This window comes from Botrytis byssoidea (genome assembly GCF_014898295.1).
Source record: "Botrytis byssoidea strain MUCL 94 chromosome Unknown BBYS_002, whole genome shotgun sequence".
Classification (NCBI taxonomy): Eukaryota; Fungi; Ascomycota; class Leotiomycetes; order Helotiales; family Sclerotiniaceae; genus Botrytis; species Botrytis byssoidea.
In genome coordinates, this window is record NW_024065843.1 from 2,274,917 (window position 1) to 2,293,425 (window position 18,509).

The window sequence follows — 18,509 nt, forward strand, 5'->3', positions numbered from 1 at the left end:
GTTAATAGATCCCAGCTGCTAAGGAAAAGCATTTGTGTGTTACTTTACCTATGGACCCTGAGATAAGGGAAGAAATGAGGTACTGGGATAGGGTTTTGGATTCAACGGTGTATTTTGTTGAGTGTGAGAAATAAGCGTTGAAGGAGACATCTGAAGAATGTAGTTTGGTCTTGAGAACAAAATGAGCAGAATCAAGATACACTAACTAGCCTTTGACTTGAAGTAAACATCATGATCGTGGATTCAATGGATCATTGTTGATTTACCAATATAATATCGACAACATCTGGCGTCAAGATCACTATACAAGGTGAACAATGCAGCTTTTAACAAACTAAAATAAGTTGGCAAACTGCTACGTCTATACTATCTAAATTTGAGAGATGAATTGTTGTCTATCACCTGTGATGTTTAATGAGTAAGCGGAGCCGCCGCGCTTCTACAGATGCATATCGCTTAGCGCGTTAAAGCTACAGCAGCCTCAGCCTCGCGTTCCTCGACACCTTTATAAATAATATCAAGGCGATGCGCAACAACTGCGACAGCCGTTTTCACGTCCGTACGATTTCGATATCACTGTATTTTACTTCTAGGAATTGTTTGCGCACGTAGTCGCAACTTTTCTTCGCCAAAATTTCTTATGCGCGCACAAGCTAGAGTTTGATACCTTCGTCATTGGTGGGACACGATAGCTACACACTACCTAGAGTTTAATAATTATCATAACGATCACTTTCTTTCCAACACCCCTCTTACGGCTTGTAATTTTCTGCCTATTTTCTTACGGCCGCGATTTTGGCAGACCAACTTTTCCTCTTTTAGAAGTGCAAGTCCAACTATCTAATCGATAATCTCACGAGCCACGATTTGCGATTCTCTCGATCCCACGAACGACGACGCCCTCTATTCCTGCGTCGCATTATCGTGACTTGTCCACAACACAACAAGAGTATTAGCAATAAGGCATAGCGAGAATAACATACGCGGGAGGTAGTTTGGTTCGGCACGGTTCCAAGTCTTGCTGGCTCTCGCCTTCGGGAGACCAGCCAGCGCAAGATCTTAGTCGCATAAATCACATGTTAGTAGTGTGCTTCGTTCAAATCAAATCAGAACGATCGATCTCACCATAAGATACGTGGCAACACGATAAGATACTTTCGAAAATGCCTGCTTTACTACTGAATCACGACGGCCGTGAAGGTGCGCCAACCGCAAAGGAAGATCCTGCGGACTATGGCTTCATAGTAGTACATCAAAAGGTCGAGCTCGAAATTGATTTTTCAACAAAGAGTCTGCGGGGTAAAACCCACATTGAAATTCTTCCACAGACAAAAGAACTTCAGACCATACACATACATGCACGACAATGCTCCATACCACAAAGAGAGGTTTTGGTGAATGGCCGGGTTGCGTCTTTCTCGTACGAGGATCCTCACAAAAAATTGGAAGTCCCCGAGTACTATTCATGGGATGCAGAATCGCATAAGATGCAAAGCGAAAGAGTGAAGTTCATGACTTCGGACAACAAGCTAGAAGGTACGATAGAGATCGAGCTACCGGATAGTGTGAAAATTGAAGAAATTGATCCTTTCTCGGAGAAGGCAGCAACCCCGGTCACTCAACGTGCTGGTGGTGTCGCTGCAGCCCGTAATTCATCAGTTGCGCTTGAAGGAGGTTCAGCTCCTCTCCCTGTTTTTGCCGCGAAGACGGCTGCGGAACAGGCATCTAGATTCAAGCCTTTGACTGTCACTATTCCTTTCGTTACTACACAAATTCGAGATGGCCTACAGTTCGTAGGAGTTGAGGAGGGGGATGTGAGATTCCCTCATGTTTATACCAAACATTCTATAGAGCGAGGCGTGGCATGCTGTATCTTCCCCTGTGTTGATGATTCAGCGATGAGATGTTCGTGGGATATTTCCATCAAGTGTTCAAGAACACTTGGAGATGCACTCAAGCGACGACCCAACATCCACAACCACAAATCAGGACATACAAATGCACTTTCTCAGAAGACAAATGTTGATGAGGTCTTCCTCAACGACGAAGAGAAGCTTCTTGAGATGACAGTGATCTGTTCTGGTGAACAAGTCGATGAAGTGATTGATTTGGATGATAGTTCCAAAAAGATTGTATCATTTCAATGCACTTCTGATATAGCTGCAACACATGTAGGTTTCTCTATTGGTCCATTTGAACAAGTCGATTTGTCAGAATATAGGGAGGGCGAAGATGAAGAACGACTTGGGCAAGGTCAGTCAACTGCAATATATGGCTACTGCCTACCCAGGAGATCAGAGGAATTGAGGAATACTTGTGCACCATTGGCTCATGCCATTGATCACTTTGTACTTAGTTTGGGCAGTTTCCCATTTTCAGAGTCAAAATTTGTCTTTGTTGATGACCAGGTTAACGACACGGAACACACCGCGTCTCTATCTATTTGCAGTAATCGACTTCTATTTCCGGAAGATATTATCGATCCAGAGATGGACATTGTCAGAAAACTGGTTCACGCCATTGCTAGCCAATACGTTGGCGTTGGCATTGTGCCAGACCGTCGTTCTGATAGATGGCTCATAGCCGGCATTTCTCATTTCATGACAAACACTTTTATGAAAAATCTTTGTGGAAACAACGAATTCATGTTTCGTCAAAAACTGAATACAGAACGACTTGTCAAGTTGGATATTGACCGACCGTCCCTGCACGCCCTTGGTGAGATTGTGGATGTATGTGATGATTTCCGAGATTTCATGGAGTTAAAAGCTCCTCTTGTTCTCTTCATTCTTGACAAGCGTATCGCAAAAGCTCAAGGAGGCACTGGTATATCAAGAGTCATTTCTAAAATGATTGTTAACGCAAACGCTAATGGAGGCACCGATGCTACAATATCGACTGAAGGGTTCCGCAAAAGTTGTGAGAAAATTACCAAGTACAGAGATACCGATTCCTTTTTCACTCAATGGGTTCATAGCTCAGGATGTCCACACTTTACTATCACCCAAAAGTTCAACAAGAAGAGATTGTGTGTGGAAATGACAATTACACAAACTCAGGCACACCTGGAGACAGAACCTAAATTGCACAAGGATGGCTTCTACAGGGCTTTTAAGGAGTCGGATAGTGGAGTAAATCAACCAAAGTCACAAAGTACATTTACTGGACCGTTGACAATTCGAATTCATGAGGCTGATGGTACACCCTATGAACATATCGTTATGATCAGAGAGAAAACATCAAGAATTGAAATTCCGTATAATACAAAGTACAAGCGTCTCAAGCGCAATCGGCGTATGAAGGAACGTGCAAATGCAGGAACCGCTATGGATGGTCTCGAAAATCATGACGATGCTCTCATTTATTGTTTAGGGGATGTACTGCAGTCACCGCAAGATATGCAAGAGTGGGGTTTACGGGATTGGGATCCGATCACAGAAGCGAAGATGGAAGCTGAATCATATGAGTGGATTCGTGTTGACGCCGACTTTGAATGGATTTGCGACAAGAAATTCACCGGCATGGAAGCATACATGTATGTTTCCCAGCTTCAACAAGATCGCGATATCTCGGCTCAATATGAATCTATGGCATACCTTGACAATGCTCCTCCTCATCCACTCGTTGCTACGTTCCTGATTAGAACATTAATGGATAGGCGTTATTTCTATGGCATTCGAGCAATGGCTGCAAAATCGCTTGCTAAGCACGCAGTAGAAAAGGATGTAAAATGGATAGGCCTTAAGCATCTCGAAAAAGCTTACCATGAATTCTTTTATTTTCCAGGTGCAAAAACGCCCAAGGCAAATGACTTTTCTGATAAGCAAGCTTACTGGATTGAATGCGCTATTATTGACGCAGTGTCAAGAATCAGAAGCATGTACGATTCTACTTGCCCCCCAACAGCGCAAAAGTTCATCATTGAGGCTCTTCGCTTCAACGACAACGGAAATAACCCCTACTCAGACAGTTTCAAGATTGCGAATATTCTAAAGTCATTGGCAAACTCTTTGATTCCTGGTGCAAAGGGCGTCAATAATGACGTGCTTCAACTTGACGACGCTGAAGAAATTGGAGGAAAGGCAGGAAATACAGATTATCGAACGATAATTTTGGAAGAGCTGGAAAGATATAGTAGGATGGATGAATGGCTAGATTCTTACCAGAATATCTACACAATCACAGTCATAGAGTGTAAGCTGAAGTTGATGAACGCTGGTGTGATACCAGTGGATGCACTTGACTTTGCTCAATACTTGCACGATGGCAGTGCTCAACGTGTGCGAATCAAGGCTGCTTGGGCACTTGCCGACCTTGGATTCCTGAAGAGCACTGCTGTAGCGTGTCTACTTGTGACTGCTGCAAGCACAGATCCATCACCCTGGGTCCGAAGTGAGCTGACAAAGGTGTTCTATTATGGACTGGGAGTCCTTGGACTTGGCGAATACAAAAACAAACGAGTTGCCGCTCCTGTAGCGAAGGATGGCTTGATCATCGAAGAAGCTTCCACGACTGCACGTCAGGAACAAGCCGAGCGCAGTAACGTAATTGGCGCACTGGCTTCACTCAAGTTGGAAGTCGGAGGAAATACTGATTTGAAGAATGCCTTGTGGAAAGCTGTTCTCTCTCCTGTTATCACAGTGGCAGAGCAAATGGATTTTCTTCAACTCTGCACAATGTTCTGCTATCCCAAGGAGTCTTTGACGTTGAAGCTAAAGTTACCTCGTTATTGGAAGGTCGAGCATCGTGGCAAGGTATGTTATATGATATTCTTACTGGTAGCGTTCTTTGTACTAACCATATGCAGGGTCGATTGGTCTTCAAACACACCGATAAAGTTCGGACCAAAGTTCGCAAGATTAAACCCGCCGCTGTTCCTACACCTCATCCACCAGTAGAAACCCCCACTGTCGCTCCACCCGCTCAAACACCAACGCTAGAAAGACCATCGCTGCCACTCAAGTTAAAAATTGGCAGTTCATCAGCTCACAAGCTCAACAATCCATCTGCTATTAAACTTGGCACCCCATCTTCTGCCATTAAGCTTGGGTCACCATCTGCTATCAAGCTCAATAACTCATCTGCTCTTAAGTTTGGCAACTCATCCGGTGGGCTCAAGATAGGCACATCATCTTCTGGGGTCCCTAAGCATTCTAGCTCAGCAGCAGCAGCATCATCATCATCATCCGGAATTCCCAAGTCTTCAGCCTCTTCAGGATCATCATCCGCAATTCCTAAGTTTTCAGGCTCCTCAACATCGTCATCTGGACTTTCTAAGCCTTCTTCAAGCTCTTCAAGTGGATCGAAACATTCTAGCTCTACGCACCCTCCCTCAGTAGCACCGAAATCTTCAGGTTCAATTAAATTTTCTAGTTCATCCGGTGACATGAAGCCACCTAAACGGCCTCTTCCGGCTGATATTGCAGAGAGTTCCAATTCTCTACATAAGGACAAGAAACAATATGAGGGTTCTAGCTCATTGCATAAAGATAGAAAACATTATGAGATTTCAAACTCGCTACACAAAGAGAAGAGACAGAGAAAGATGGTTAAACTCAAGATTTCTCCATTCAAGTTGAAACAGATTCTTGCGTCTACCCCCAACCCTACAGCAAAAGCTTCATTATCATCTCAATCTCAATCTTCATCCCAATCCACTTCGAATCCAAAACGACCATCTCCGAGACCTTCCCCGAGACCTTCATCCGCACAACCGATTAGGGCTAGTCCTGCCCTTTCTACCTCATCTAGTTCGTCAACCCACACATCTTCCAACTTCAAGAGGTCAACAAGTTCAATTCCGGGCGCAGCAACTATTCGAAAACCTCTCCCCGAAGGCAGAAAACCTTTACCGGATTCGGCACAAGGTCTTTCGCAAACACCTCCCACTTCTGCTGATGCGCCGGTGGTACCCAAGAAGACAACCATTAAGCTCAACTTCAAACCCAAACCCAAACCTTCATTCTCTTGATAGAATTGAAGACCAAATTCCTTACTTTTCTCTTTATATTTTTTACTTCAGATTTTTTTCTTTGGCATTGATTGATCTGCATTTAGCGAAAAGGCGTCTCGGTTATGGATGATCTCGCAAATTTGTCCATAAGGGAGGGCTGGACTGGCTGGCTTCTTCTCAGGAGGTATACACCCGGAAGGAAGGAGAAAATGGAGGCGTTTTTGTGAGAGCATGTTTTTGGCACATGCTTGCAATCGATCAGGACGAGAATGGAGGCATTTTGGGCTTCCTTTATCCTTTGTATTATTCTCTAAAAGGGAGGATGGGAGGATTATAAGATGCTGACTGAGTGAACGTATACTCCATATTACTTAGTTAATAAATGCAGATGAATCAGCATCTTCATTTTGGTTTTGTGAGCTGTATATGATGTGCTTAGATATTTGTTGAGTGCTTCCGCGGCTTGATTTCTCGGGTTCCCTCGAGGTTTCAGGGGGTGGATGTTTGCAGAGTGTACAATATAACATAAGACGCCTTTCTCTTCTCTGCCCATGCTTCAGATCGAGAATCCCAAGCGAATAACTTGCTCTTTACATCCGATAAATATCTCGCCATGGCCTTTCCATCCTCCTTGCCATGGTCTAACGTTTTGATCTCTATCTATATCATGCGCGCTTTCGATGTATAAAACCAAGTAATGTTCGAGATGACTATTTCTGATGACTTATTTCAAGTTTCGGATGCAGATGCAGATAGTCTAGGGCCTTTGGATATCAAGACCCGGTTGGGATGAATATAGGTATTAGCTGTATGTGATTAGAAGGGCTGATCAGGATGCAGGAGTGAAGTCCGTCTGAAATGAAGATGGAAGATTGGACATGCACATATGGGGAGGGGTTTGGAGAGTTGAGATGATGGAAATTGCAAATAGCTGGGCAATGGAAATGCTCAAGTCAGGTAGAATGTTACACAATGGATGTAGCACTTTTCAGTGTTCATGCTGATTTTCATTAACCAGGTGGTTTGTTGAGCCAACATAAGATAGCTTAATGTTTCAGTTAAATTCCGATGAGCAAGCCGCCTTGTTCATATTTCAAAGTGTATACGTTTTGGGAGTATTATTTATTTCGTCCATCGAATGTGTGACTCCATTGCGCCTTTGCATCCAACCATATAATCCAAACAAACTCCAGTATCCATAGACTCAAATATATCCACAACCTATACTTTTTCCCAGACTAGAAGTATCCATGAAATTATTTAACAAGAAGCCGCCATATTTAATGACCACAGATCATCTTCCCGACGCACTACCGTTCCCACCGCCTAATCCCAACCTCTCCTCTCTACTCCTCTGCTCCCTCTCCTCCCTTGCTCTCTGTAAAACCCTAGTAGGTCTCTGTCCCTCCCTCTCCCTAAGCCTCTCCCTTATCGCACTCTCCTCTCTCTCCCTCAAAATCTGTCTACCCTCATCCTCACTTATTTCATTCTCATTTTCCGCATTCCCATCCCCTTCCATATCCAGTCCCCTCCCTGCAGCTCTTTCCCTCGCAGCATCGACTCTCCTCTGCGCAGCTATCGCCTGCAACTCCCTGTATTTGTCCCCCTTAACAGCTCCAAAATCTTGTCTTTGTCTTGCTTTTCTGTGGCGTGCTGCCGCTGCCATGGCTTCTCTCTCTGCTTGTTCATCACGTTCCGCTTGCCGGGAGTCTTCGTAGATAGCTATATCTTCCGTGGTGAGAGTAATGGTTGTTGGGGCGCGGCGGAGCATTGTAAGGGTGAGATGCTTGGAGAAGATAATAAGATGAATTCGTGCTTTGTATTGTTGATATTGAGTGTGGTCGGTGTTCGATAGCAAATATATAGTTCCTCGTCTACTTCTCTGCCAAAAAGAACTTTCTAGTTTCGTTATACTCGTAGCAAGTCGCGGGCCGTATGCGAAAACAATATTCTCAAATTCGATACCGATGTGGTAGTATGTTGTTGATATCCTAAACAATCCAAGGCTGAGAAAACGTGGGGGGTTCTGTCTTTCCAAAAGTTTTGTTGTACGTCTGTCTGCGCTAGCAAATATGGGGCATTTGCAGGAAATATAATTTTCTTCGCGATTCCAAAAACGTCAGAACTGCATGATTTCGAGAAAAAAAAATTGTCCCGGGGATTTTGATAGGAATCTTGTTGAACAATCGATCGGGGCGTATCAAAGGATTTGTGAGAGGCTACTATTTTGCCTTGTTTACATTGAACAACCGTGCAGATAGCCTCATGCTTTTAGCGTTTACACTCACAGATTGACATGCATTAATACCTCAGGCAAATATAATATTTTCTTAGAATCTCCAGATTGATAGAGGGGAGAGAGTGGACGATTTGATAAGTGACAAGAAGCGCTACACATCATGTTTACACGGCATGTGCAATCAGCGATTGGAGGTGCCAGACCTTTGGGACATGATTTGACCAGGGTGTCAGAGGGTATCAAGGCGAGTTTGAGGGCTTTTAGTAGTTCTGTTAGGAGGAGTGAGGAGGGGAAGGGTAATGATAATAGTAAGTTTCTAACTTTCTTCAGAGGCTTTGAAGCTTCACTCAGTGCTCAGCATGACCAGGAAGCAGTGAAACTGGAACCCTGGCTTATAGATGAGAATCATAATAATTAACAATAGCCAGGTCAACCACGTTCTACTCGCGCAGAACGCAGCTCCATTGCCACAGCCGATATTTCCTCACTCGCATCACAACCCTCCCGTGGAATTGATGCTCGCTCACTAGCAGCACGTCCTCCTCCTGGCCAAACTTTTACTATTTCCCGTCGTATCGATGATAGTGGTCCGCGAGTTCGAGCACCTGGTGCCCGTCATAGTCCCAATTATCGCGGACGAGGGGGTGCGCTTTCTGGAGGAGCTGGCACTGGAAGACTTGGAGCCGGAGCTGGAAGAGGAGGTGTGAGAAGCGGACCCGGTGGTGCAGGAGGAGCTTCTACACGAGGAGGGCGAGGGGGCCGTGGAGGACGCGGAGGAAAACCTCGTCTCCGTGCAGGACCTAAACCGGCAGATGTGGAATTAGATGAATATGATCCTCCATATACAGTTGAAGAACAACAGTATCTGGATAGCCAAGAGGGAGGAGAGTTCGTCTTTTATAATCCAGTCACCTCAATGTCTGATTTGGAGAGTTGGGGCCCGGCAATTGCGACAAGTTCGAGTACAAACGGATTGAAGGAATCGATAATTTATAAGATGCAAGTTGTTAGCGGAACATTGGCACAAAAGGATGTACCGACGCCGCCGGAAAGACATTTGGCGAATTTGGAAAGGGGTATGGGTACGGTATTTGAGAGCAAAGAGGAGAAGGAGACATTAGAGAAATGGAGGGATGGGGAGGAGGCATGGAGAAATGAGGTTAGGTGGAAGGTTCATAAAGATTATAAGGTCGAGGGATTGAAGGAGGAAGAGAAAGAGGCAATTTTGAAGGAAATGGTTGCAGGTGTGTACCCAAAACCAGGAGATGTTAAGAAAAACATTTTTGGCGAAATTGAAAGGCTCTCGAGGAAGAACGAGACTTTCTTGCAAGATGACTCGAGGTCATTTGCGGAAAAGCTACAAAGCATGTTACCTGCCGATGAGGTAGCCAATATAAAAAAGGCGAAGGGACCTACGATATAGGTTAATTCTATGTCCTATATAGTGTATTCATAAAAATATAAAAATGGTATTGTACAAAAGAACATACACCGACAACAATTCAACTTTTAAATCTCCATATTATCACAGTCCTCGCTTGTAAAATCTGTTAGAACATGCATCTCTCTCCTCCGAGACCATTTTAACTCTTCTAAAAACTTCAATCCCTTCGTCTAATAACCCTTCCCCCTAATTCTCTAAGCCTGCTCCATTCCCTTCCTTGCCGCATCAACGATCTTTTTCACTTCTCCATTCCCTTTCTCAACAACCTTCTCCATCTCCTTATGCGCCTTCTTTGAATCATCAGGTCTAACCGTCTTCTTTACCTCCATCGCTCTTAACTTTTTCTGCATAGCTCCTCTCGCATTGCGTACTCCATTACTGGCTATTTCTCCTGCTTTTGAAGCTGCTTGTAGTGCTGCGTCGCGGGATTCTTTGGTAGGTGGTGGTATGGGAATGTTTAGAGCGAGAGGATTGTGTGGATCGGGTGTGGGTTGGAGGGAGAGGGTGGAGGATTGGATGGTGGAGAGGATAGGTTTGATGTGCTGTTTTAAGGGTTAGTTTGTCTCTGTTGTTGAAAGAATAGGACGTGAATGGAGAGTATAAGAGGGAAAGTATGTAGAACACAAAAAGAAGAAATAATCAACATACATCCTTCTCTCCTACAAGCACAACGACGCTTCGTCCCCCTTTCGGCAACACCTGCGCCAAATCACCTAACCGAAAACTTTCTTTCGCATCTTTCCCTAACTTAACTCGTAGTCCCTCTAGTACCTCTGGATTGAATCTTCCCCCGGTTCTCAATTTCCCTAAATCAGTCTTGAGTTTCTCCAGGGATTTGTCAATTCCAGCTTGTAGTGTGGAAAAATCAAAAGGGTCATTATCTTCTGCTGCTGCGGAGGAAGAGGTGGAGGAGGAACTTTCTGATTCGGGTGAAGAGTTTTTACTGCCCTTGTCTTTTTTCTTGAGAAGTGTTGGGGTAGACTGGAATTGGAGAGAAGAGCTGCTGCTTAGGGAACGGTAGTGAGGGGTATTTTGATATCGAGTGGGTATGTTCAATTGGAGGGGTCGTATCTCTAAAATTGATGCATTTTGTGAATCGGAACTTAGAAGGTTACGTCTCAGTGCCTGAGCAGAACGGAGAGATAGACGAGGTGGCATTTTCGTGAGGAATGTGAGGAACAATCGAGAATTGAATTGTGATTGTGAGAATTTTAAACAAGGCGGGATTGAGGCCTCGTCTGTCTTGAAAATAATATTTCAGCCTTAATGGATCTGCATATTGCGGGGATTGGTACGTGCGTTTGAGCGAGCTTCACTTGTCAGCGAGACGGCCCTCGAATGGCATACATCTTGAAAGCACTTGATGTATCTGGGTACATATCGACATTTTATAATGACTACAATTTGTAGCTAGTACACATGATCTTCAGATGGTCACGAGAGGAAACTCTATGAACACAATTATTTGATTCTCAATTTTGAAGTATTAATTGTCTGATTTGATGTGTTCCTCCACATCAAATGTAGGAGGGTGCCATTTGGTGTTATTATTCTGTTCCGTTTATACATAGGCTAATGAACAGAATGCCGCTCCTAAAGCTCTAGAAGGGGAGGAGCTCATTGTATGATTTTCATGTACTTGCATGCATGTTGAAGACGCGGATTTATGTTAAGATAGTAAAACTCTATCAAGTTTTACAGCTATCTTCGTCTAGTTTTTTGAAGAGTGAGAGGTTTGGGCCGATTTGCTCGACAGCAAGGTGTACTATTATTGATACGTCATGGTCTTCTATACATCAGTAATTGAGGACACAGATACGCGTTTTCCTTATGTCCACGGCGAATACATCTATTTCAACTTTCTCAGCAATCCCCATCTCCAATCTCCAAAAGGGATTGGCAGCATTTGTACGATGACATCCATCCCATCATCCACCCACAGCCTCCCTCATGAAATCCTAGTCAATATCCTTCCCCCCTTGAACTTCCGCCCTTTGCATGAAAAGTCTTGGTACAAAGACTATAAGCATATTCGCCCTCCAACCTCCAACCCCCTGGGCCCCTTTCCCCCTCCCCGAAGATCACTTTCTCAAACCCACCATCTTTCTCTCCACACTACCTGCACTACGCAGAATGCAACCACCAACCACCTCCACTTTCTCTCCTATCAAGTAATCGATATATTGCCTTTGAAGTTCATCGCCTGTACTATGACTTGAGTTCCTTCTCCATCATCACGCACCCCGCATACCTCAAAACAAACCCTCGATCTTGATCTCGACCTGGACATTTGCGAATTCTCTCTCCATCTTTCTCACGTGTCCTATGTTTGATTCGCTCATAAAAGATCACCATATCGTAATGGTCCAAACTTGATATTCTATTCCAAACACTATCCGACTGTGTCCACAACGGAAACTCCGAATCCTCGAGGTATACGTAACAGAAGGTGCCTCCAACTGTTGTATTGAAGATCTTCGTTACCACCACCCAGTCAGTCATCATTCACCTGGAGCACCAGGTTTAGAAGCACGGCCTGCTTTAGAAGACTTTCTTGCAGATGCTACTTTGAAACAGGCGAGATAATGCGACGGATGTGAGCTGGTTGCCTGATCGGAAGTCAAACGGGTGAGAGGATGCCTGATTCATTGAGACGAATGAAAACCATACTGTTAAATACTTACAGAGGTATATTAATGGTACATTGATGCCGCATTTTCCATTCTTTTGAATTTGAGGTTTGGAATGTAGAAACAGTCTCATTCGTTTCAAACCCGGTATTCTCAGAATTCATATTTCTTGTACTGTAGATTATACCTTGGTATTAGTAACTCTCACAAGATTAATGTCACACAGGCATTCTAGTATTTTCGAATATGAATCGGTGTTACACCATCATCATGAAATTTGACCTTGTCTTTTTACCTTTCTGTAGTGAAGACCACATTCGAAGCGCTTGCATTGTCTCAATTCATGCCAGACATTCGAATATTGACTTGGAACACTTTCCTCGTCATGACCCTTCCCAGGTTTGCTTTAGCAACATCAACACAGTAGAGCATATAATTGGAACATATATAAAGTTTTTAACGTGATCAATTTGATATTTTTTTGCTTATTAACACCCCTTGGTCTACGGACAATCTTTTTATGCCTGTAGACAAACGTCAAAGAAATATCAGAACCGTAAAATAGCCAGACGACCATGCAAATAACGGATAAGTGACTTTTTATAAACCCAATATGAGCCTGTGACCAGAGGGTCCAGTCCATTGCATCCGTGTCATGAACTCATATGCATCAATAACTTCCTCCACATTCCTCTCCACCACCCAAAACTCAAATCACACTTTAACGAGTGGACATGGCCTTGGTGACAGCTCTCTTCAAAGCGAGCTCCTTCTTCTTCAAATCATCAGAAGTGGAGTCCTCAATCTCGAGTTGAGCCATAGCATCGCTCAAAGCAGACTCAATCTTCTCCTTGTTACCACGCTTGAACTTGATGGACATAGTTGGGTCGGAGATGATCTCCTCAACTCTTGAAATGTATGACTCGAGTTGTTGCTTGGACTCGAATCTCTTGCTGAAAGCATCATCACTGCTCTTGAACTCAGCAGCATCTGCAACCATCTTCTCGATCTCAGAAGATGAAAGCTTACCAACGGAGTTGGCAATTGTGATGTTGGCACTACGTCCGGAAGTCTTCTCAGTAGCGGTGACCTTCAAGATACCGTTGACATCAACTTCGAAGACAACTTCGAGAACTGCGTCACCTGCCTTCATTGGTGGGATAGGGGCGAGGGTGAATTCTCCGAGGGAGGTGTTGTCTTCGCAGTTGACTCTCTCTCCTTGGAAAACGGGGAATTGGACAGTTTGCTGATTGTCAGCAACCCGTAAGGGTGTTAGCAAGTGTCTAATAAGTCTTAAAACATACAAGAAGTACGAAGGGGGTTGATGTATGAAGTCAAATGTCCAAGACACGTGGGAAATTTGTATCACGTGAAATACTGAAATCACGTGGGACATTCTCACGGACTCGGGCATTCGAACCGAGTCAGATATTCAGCCCAGGTCAAATACTCGAACCAATTCGAATGTTCAAACCAAATCAGATATTTAAACAACCTCGAACATTCAACTGAAATCAGATATTCAAATAGATCCGAATATTCAGACAAGGTGAAATAACGAAAGAAGCTCAGATAATCAGAGAAGGTTGAACAATCAAACCGGGCTAAATACTGAACTGGAGCTGAAGAATCAGAAGATTGCATAGAGAAAGTAAAACTTACAGTGGTGAAGGTTCTCTTCTTGATAGTCTAGAATTAATGAGTCAGTAATGCTTTTGAATGAAATTGTGAAGACTTTACATACTGGGACAGTTTGACCTCTGGTAACGACAGGGGCGAAAATGTTACCCTCCATGGCAACACCGAGGGAAAGTGGGACGACATCCAAAAGGAGGAGGTCAGCAGTCTCAGCTGAGGTAGCCTTTCCGGAAAGGATACCAGCTTGGACAGCAGCACCGTAAGCAACAGCCTCATCAGGGTTGATGCTCTTCTCCAACTTCTTGTTGTCAAAGAACTCACTCAAGAGCTTTTGGATCTTTGGGATACGGGTAGAACCACCGACAAGAACGATCTCGTCAACCTTGCTCTTATCAATGTTGGCATCCTTAAGAACTTGTGCAACAGGGTCCAAAGTACCGGAGAAAGCCTTGGCGTTAAGGTCCTCGAATCTAGCACGGGTGATTTGAGCATTGAAGTCCTCACCATCGAACAAGGAGTCGATCTCAACGTTGGTGGAGGCACCGTTGGAGAGGGTTCTCTTAGCACGTTCGCAAGCAGTTCTGAGACGACGGAGAGCACGGGGGTCGTTGGACAAGTCCTTCTTGGTCTTTCTGGTGAACTCCTTCTTGAAGTGATCAAGGAGGTTGGTATCGAAATCTTGACCTCCCAAATGGGTGTCACCTGCAGTAGCCTTGACAGTGAAGACACCACCTTGGATGTTAAGGAGGGAAACATCGAAAGTTCCACCACCGAGATCGTAGATGAGAACGTTACGCTCCTTGTTGGACTTTCCAGCACCGAGACCGTAAGCGATGGCAGCAGCGGTAGGCTCGTTGATGATACGGAGAACGTTGAGACCAGCGATGGCACCAGCATCCTTGGTAGCTTGACGTTGGTTGTCGTTGAAGTAAGCTGGAACAGTGATGACGGCCTTCTCGACCTTCTTGCCCAACTTAACTTCGGCGATTTCCTTCATCTGTAAATCAAGTATTGTTAGCAAACTCGCTACCGAGGAGTGGGGTGTGCAAAACTTGCCTTGGTCAAAACCATAGATGAAATCTCTTGTGGGGAGAAGGTCTTCTCCTCTCCGAGATACTCAACTTGGACGAATGGGGATCCATCCTTGTCAACAACGGTGAAAGGCCATGATTGAATATCCTAGAAGATGTGTTAGTGACTGCTTTCTGATACAAGACATCCGGGAGAAATAAAGAATTTTTGTTCTAAAATCCAACATATGGCGAGTTTTGAGAATCTTGATGAAATAAAATCGAGTAAATACCTTTGTGGTGTGGGGGTCATCGAATCTTCTTCCGATCAAACGCCTGTATATCCATTAATACCTTGTTGTCGTCGCGAAAGTCGAGATACTGACTTGATATCAAAGATGGTGTTCTTTGGGTTCATGGCGGCATTGTTCTTAGCAGACTCACCGATCAAACGCTCCTTGTCGGTGAAGGAAACGAAAGATGGGGTGGTAAAGCTACCTTGCTCGTTGGCAACTGGTGATATCGATCAGTATAAAATCTCGGTTGTCGAAGCCCGATTTGCGAAATCGATTTTCTGGGAAATGAGGAATACGTACTGATCTCAACATTGGTTCCCTCGTAAACGGCAACACAAGAGTATGTGGTTCCTGCGCGTCGTAGATGATCAGTATTCGTTATTGATATTGAAGAATAATTGCGAGATTTTTGAAGATTTTGACAAAGAAAATTATGCCCCTCATCCACAATCTTCAAAATTCGGAAAAAATCTTATCTTACCAAGATCGATACCAATGGCACCCTCGTAAACTTCGTCGGCCATCTTGAAGAATGTATTGGGGTAGAAGAAGAATTTATGGTAATAAAAAACTTCAAAGAAGACGGTATGGAAGGAGGGAAAAAAAGAAGAAGATTGAAATTTGATCGCGGGGAGGGAGAAGATAAATTTACCAAAATCCAGTGGGATTTTTCATTGAGCTAATTTCTTCGTCCGTGCCCTTTCGCCTCGCTCCCACTCTACACGTGATTTTCTCAATAGAAATTTTCACGACAAGCAAAAAATTGCTAGCTCTTCATTATTACCTAGGCATTTACTTTTTACTAAGCTATTATAGGAATCACTCAGGTCCCTTGACTCCATTATCATATTTACCGTGTCCAATGCGTGTCGTTCACTTGTACAATGTGGAACCATCAATCCCATGGTTGACCTGCCTATAAAAATTCACTCTTTGCCGATAGCGATAGCGGGGTGATAACGGAGGAGCAAAGAGAAGAATCTTGCAAACAATCGCAGGTAGATACTAAGTGGTATATAACATCTGATTGCTTGAACATCTTACATATCGTTTTCGTATTTGAGTGGCTTTTCTTTGGCATTCAAACGAGAAACATCTCCTTGGATGATCTCTATAATCATTTCGCCCCCCTAGTAATACTTTAGGGCTAGGGTTTTGGAACCATGTATATGAACCTGCAGCCTGAGAAGATAGCAATCTGCATTTGTAAGTTCATTTAGATTAGTAGCTATAATTAGACGTTTATATAGTATGAAATTCATCGAATTTTACAAGACCTTGATATTACGAATCTGTGGAAATGCAATAAAGAAGACTTCTAATCATTGACAGGCAGCTCCGGTGAGTATCGATTGCACAATTCATGAGGGTAACATAATATCTCGATCGACCGAAGCAAACCGTGTGTCCACCTCGCTTCCTCATTCCTTTCAGATCAACGGAACCATGAGATCTAAAAACGTGCAATCAAGATTTAATACCCAAAAACGGGAAGTTTCTGAAATTGAAAGGGTGATAAAGTTCCTACGATCGATCACTATAGCAACTGCAAATGGGTCTACAATCTGATACATGTTTCCCGGTCTTCCTCCCCCCTCTCGCTTGACTATCGCTTCGCCAATTAGGGGTCCTGCTATGTACATTGCCGTAGTAATAATTTGATAATTGATAAATCACTATGGCTTGAGATTAATGCTCGAACTTGAAGGAGGATAGTTAACAATGACAGAAGAGTGCTCGGTGCACGGGAGGTAAGCAAGGGAAGAATGGCTTATGCTGGGGATGAAACGGTCAAAGATAAGAGGAAAGTGGTCAAAAGAAGGGAAAGAAATAGAGATAGGCGAGAAGAGCACATGATTGAGAGAGGAATATTCTGCAGTGGGAGAGATGCCTTAGATAAACTGTTGGCGGTTGAGGGAGTGTACTTCATAACTAGCGAGAAAATCGTTTTCTGCATCTTCTGTGGATATATCATTTCAGGAAATCAAGTTTTTTGCCTCTTCATACAAATTCAACCTTTTGACAGTACTAGGAGACAACCATCGTGCAAAGGTAGCCCTGGGGAATTGTTTGCTGAGATACAATATGATTTCATTGCCCTGTGTAGATGATCGTGTAATCACATCATCTGAATCGAATGAGGGGGGGACCTCTGCATATTTCCAAGTTCGTGAGTCTAAAAATGTCACTTTATCAAGCTAGATATTGATATCTTGATGCTTTCTGTTGTAAGGGTTTAATGCAGGAAAAGGTGGAAGGTAAGCTTCCTGCTGCTTTCACCCTAGTCGGCAAACTTGGATTTGGATTTCCAGATCATGTGTAATCCGCGGTTGAATGGTGATGTACAAGATGCTCTTCTACTTCAAGAAAGGGTCAGCCTACAGACCGTTTCCGTATCCCTGGTAACATAGTTGGAAGATTTCATCTTCTGGCAGGCTCGATAAGCGTGTCTCGGTTCTTCTAGCTGCTTCTCTTAGAACGCGACATTTACAATTTATCCTCTTCTTTCAAGAAAGCAGTTTTGCTGATTGGGTCCCCGGCTGTAAAGGACAGACCAAGTTCTCAACCTCCTCCCAAATTGCGCTGTGTGGTATACCATTTACGTTGGTCTTGGGCTTTATCGTTTGCAAGAACGGAAATCATTTGACCAGCTTCAATAGCGATACAGTAAAGACGCAAAGTTGCACAAATTGCCAGCGTTCTTGATATTGATAAAAGAGTGGTGATATACCGTTGCAACAGACCCCCTTTCTCCCCCCTCTCCCCTTCTCCTAGCCGAGCTCTCCTTGTTATCGCATATCCATTCTCATCAACAGAAACTCACGCAAAACAAATAGTCATGTCTAGCAGCGGGAATGAATTTGGAACCCTCGAAGAAACCTCCAATATTTTAACGTACTTCAGACATTGCAACCGCGCAAATCAACCCACCGTTCACCTCTTCAATCTCCTGCTCCTCGGTTTTTTACCCCCCCCCCCCCCCATCTCTCGCTCTGCAACCCGTTCCCATACAGTTCCAAATAAAACCGATTTCTGAGCTCACACTTGTTGAAGCGTTGAAATACTCAGTTTCAATCACTACGTGCACTCGAGAAGAATGACAAATTTATGATTTGTTTACCTCAGTGTGGATTAAAGCAGAGATGTTGCCTGTAGACATGTGGCCAGGATATCCGATCCCCCGGCTTGCAGTTTGATAATGCCAAACTTTGAAAGATTCTGATCCTTTAAGACGTTGGAAAATGAGATTCAACTGCAGTCTGGATATCAGAAACACTAAGCACGACCGATGGAAAGAA

General features: G+C 43.9%; 6 protein-coding genes across 6 annotated transcripts; 2 read left to right on the forward strand and 4 right to left on the reverse strand.

Annotated features, from left to right (window-relative positions):
* Nucleotides 1-1,163: 1,163 nt before the first annotated feature.
* On the forward strand, nt 1,164-5,971 carry EAE97_001430 (uncharacterized protein; the record flags this gene model as incomplete). The annotated part of the gene is made up of 2 exons (XM_038871941.1): nt 1,164-4,754; nt 4,808-5,971. 2 exons carry the CDS (start codon nt 1,164-1,166, stop codon nt 5,969-5,971), a joined length of 4,755 nt encoding a protein of 1,584 aa, XP_038737842.1.
* A 1,276-nt stretch (nt 5,972-7,247) lies between these two features.
* On the reverse strand, nt 7,248-7,724 carry EAE97_001431 (uncharacterized protein; the record flags this gene model as incomplete). The annotated part of the gene is made up of 1 exon (XM_038871942.1): nt 7,248-7,724. The coding sequence occupies one exon, from the start codon at nt 7,722-7,724 to the stop codon at nt 7,248-7,250; it is 477 nt and encodes a 158-aa protein (XP_038737843.1).
* Nucleotides 7,725-8,173: 449 nt separating this feature from the next.
* Nucleotides 8,174-9,716, forward strand: EAE97_001432 (uncharacterized protein). Its single transcript, XM_038871943.1, has 2 exons — nt 8,174-8,500; nt 8,621-9,716. Exons 1-2 carry the CDS (start codon nt 8,353-8,355, stop codon nt 9,613-9,615), a joined length of 1,143 nt encoding a protein of 380 aa, XP_038737844.1. The 5' UTR covers nt 8,174-8,352; the 3' UTR covers nt 9,616-9,716.
* Nucleotides 9,717-9,830: 114 nt separating this feature from the next.
* On the reverse strand, nt 9,831-10,794 carry EAE97_001433 (uncharacterized protein; the record flags this gene model as incomplete). The annotated part of the gene is made up of 2 exons (XM_038871944.1): nt 9,831-10,178; nt 10,285-10,794. 2 exons carry the CDS (start codon nt 10,792-10,794, stop codon nt 9,831-9,833), a joined length of 858 nt encoding a protein of 285 aa, XP_038737845.1.
* Nucleotides 10,795-12,137: 1,343 nt separating this feature from the next.
* Nucleotides 12,138-12,430, reverse strand: EAE97_001434 (uncharacterized protein; the record flags this gene model as incomplete). The annotated part of the gene is made up of 2 exons (XM_038871945.1): nt 12,138-12,276; nt 12,321-12,430. The coding sequence occupies 2 exons, from the start codon at nt 12,428-12,430 to the stop codon at nt 12,138-12,140; spliced, it is 249 nt and encodes an 82-aa protein (XP_038737846.1).
* A 557-nt stretch (nt 12,431-12,987) lies between these two features.
* Nucleotides 12,988-15,734, reverse strand: EAE97_001435 (uncharacterized protein; the record flags this gene model as incomplete). The annotated part of the gene is made up of 8 exons (XM_038871946.1): nt 12,988-13,512; nt 13,929-13,955; nt 14,011-14,901; nt 14,961-15,083; nt 15,208-15,250; nt 15,301-15,427; nt 15,511-15,561; nt 15,692-15,734. The coding sequence occupies 8 exons, from the start codon at nt 15,732-15,734 to the stop codon at nt 12,988-12,990; spliced, it is 1,830 nt and encodes a 609-aa protein (XP_038737847.1).
* Between the last annotated feature and the right edge of the window lie 2,775 nt (nt 15,735-18,509).

What these genes read in the sequence shown, in the direction of transcription:
- EAE97_001432 (XM_038871943.1), top strand. Translation starts at nt 8,353, where the DNA reads ATGTTTACACGGCATGTGCAATCAGCGATTGGAGGTGCCAGACCTTTG. An exon ending in GGGGAAGGGTAATGATAATA is followed by an intron (nt 8,501 to 8,620) that starts GTAAGTTTCTAA and finishes AACAATAGCCAG; the next exon opens with GTCAACCACGTTCTACTCGC.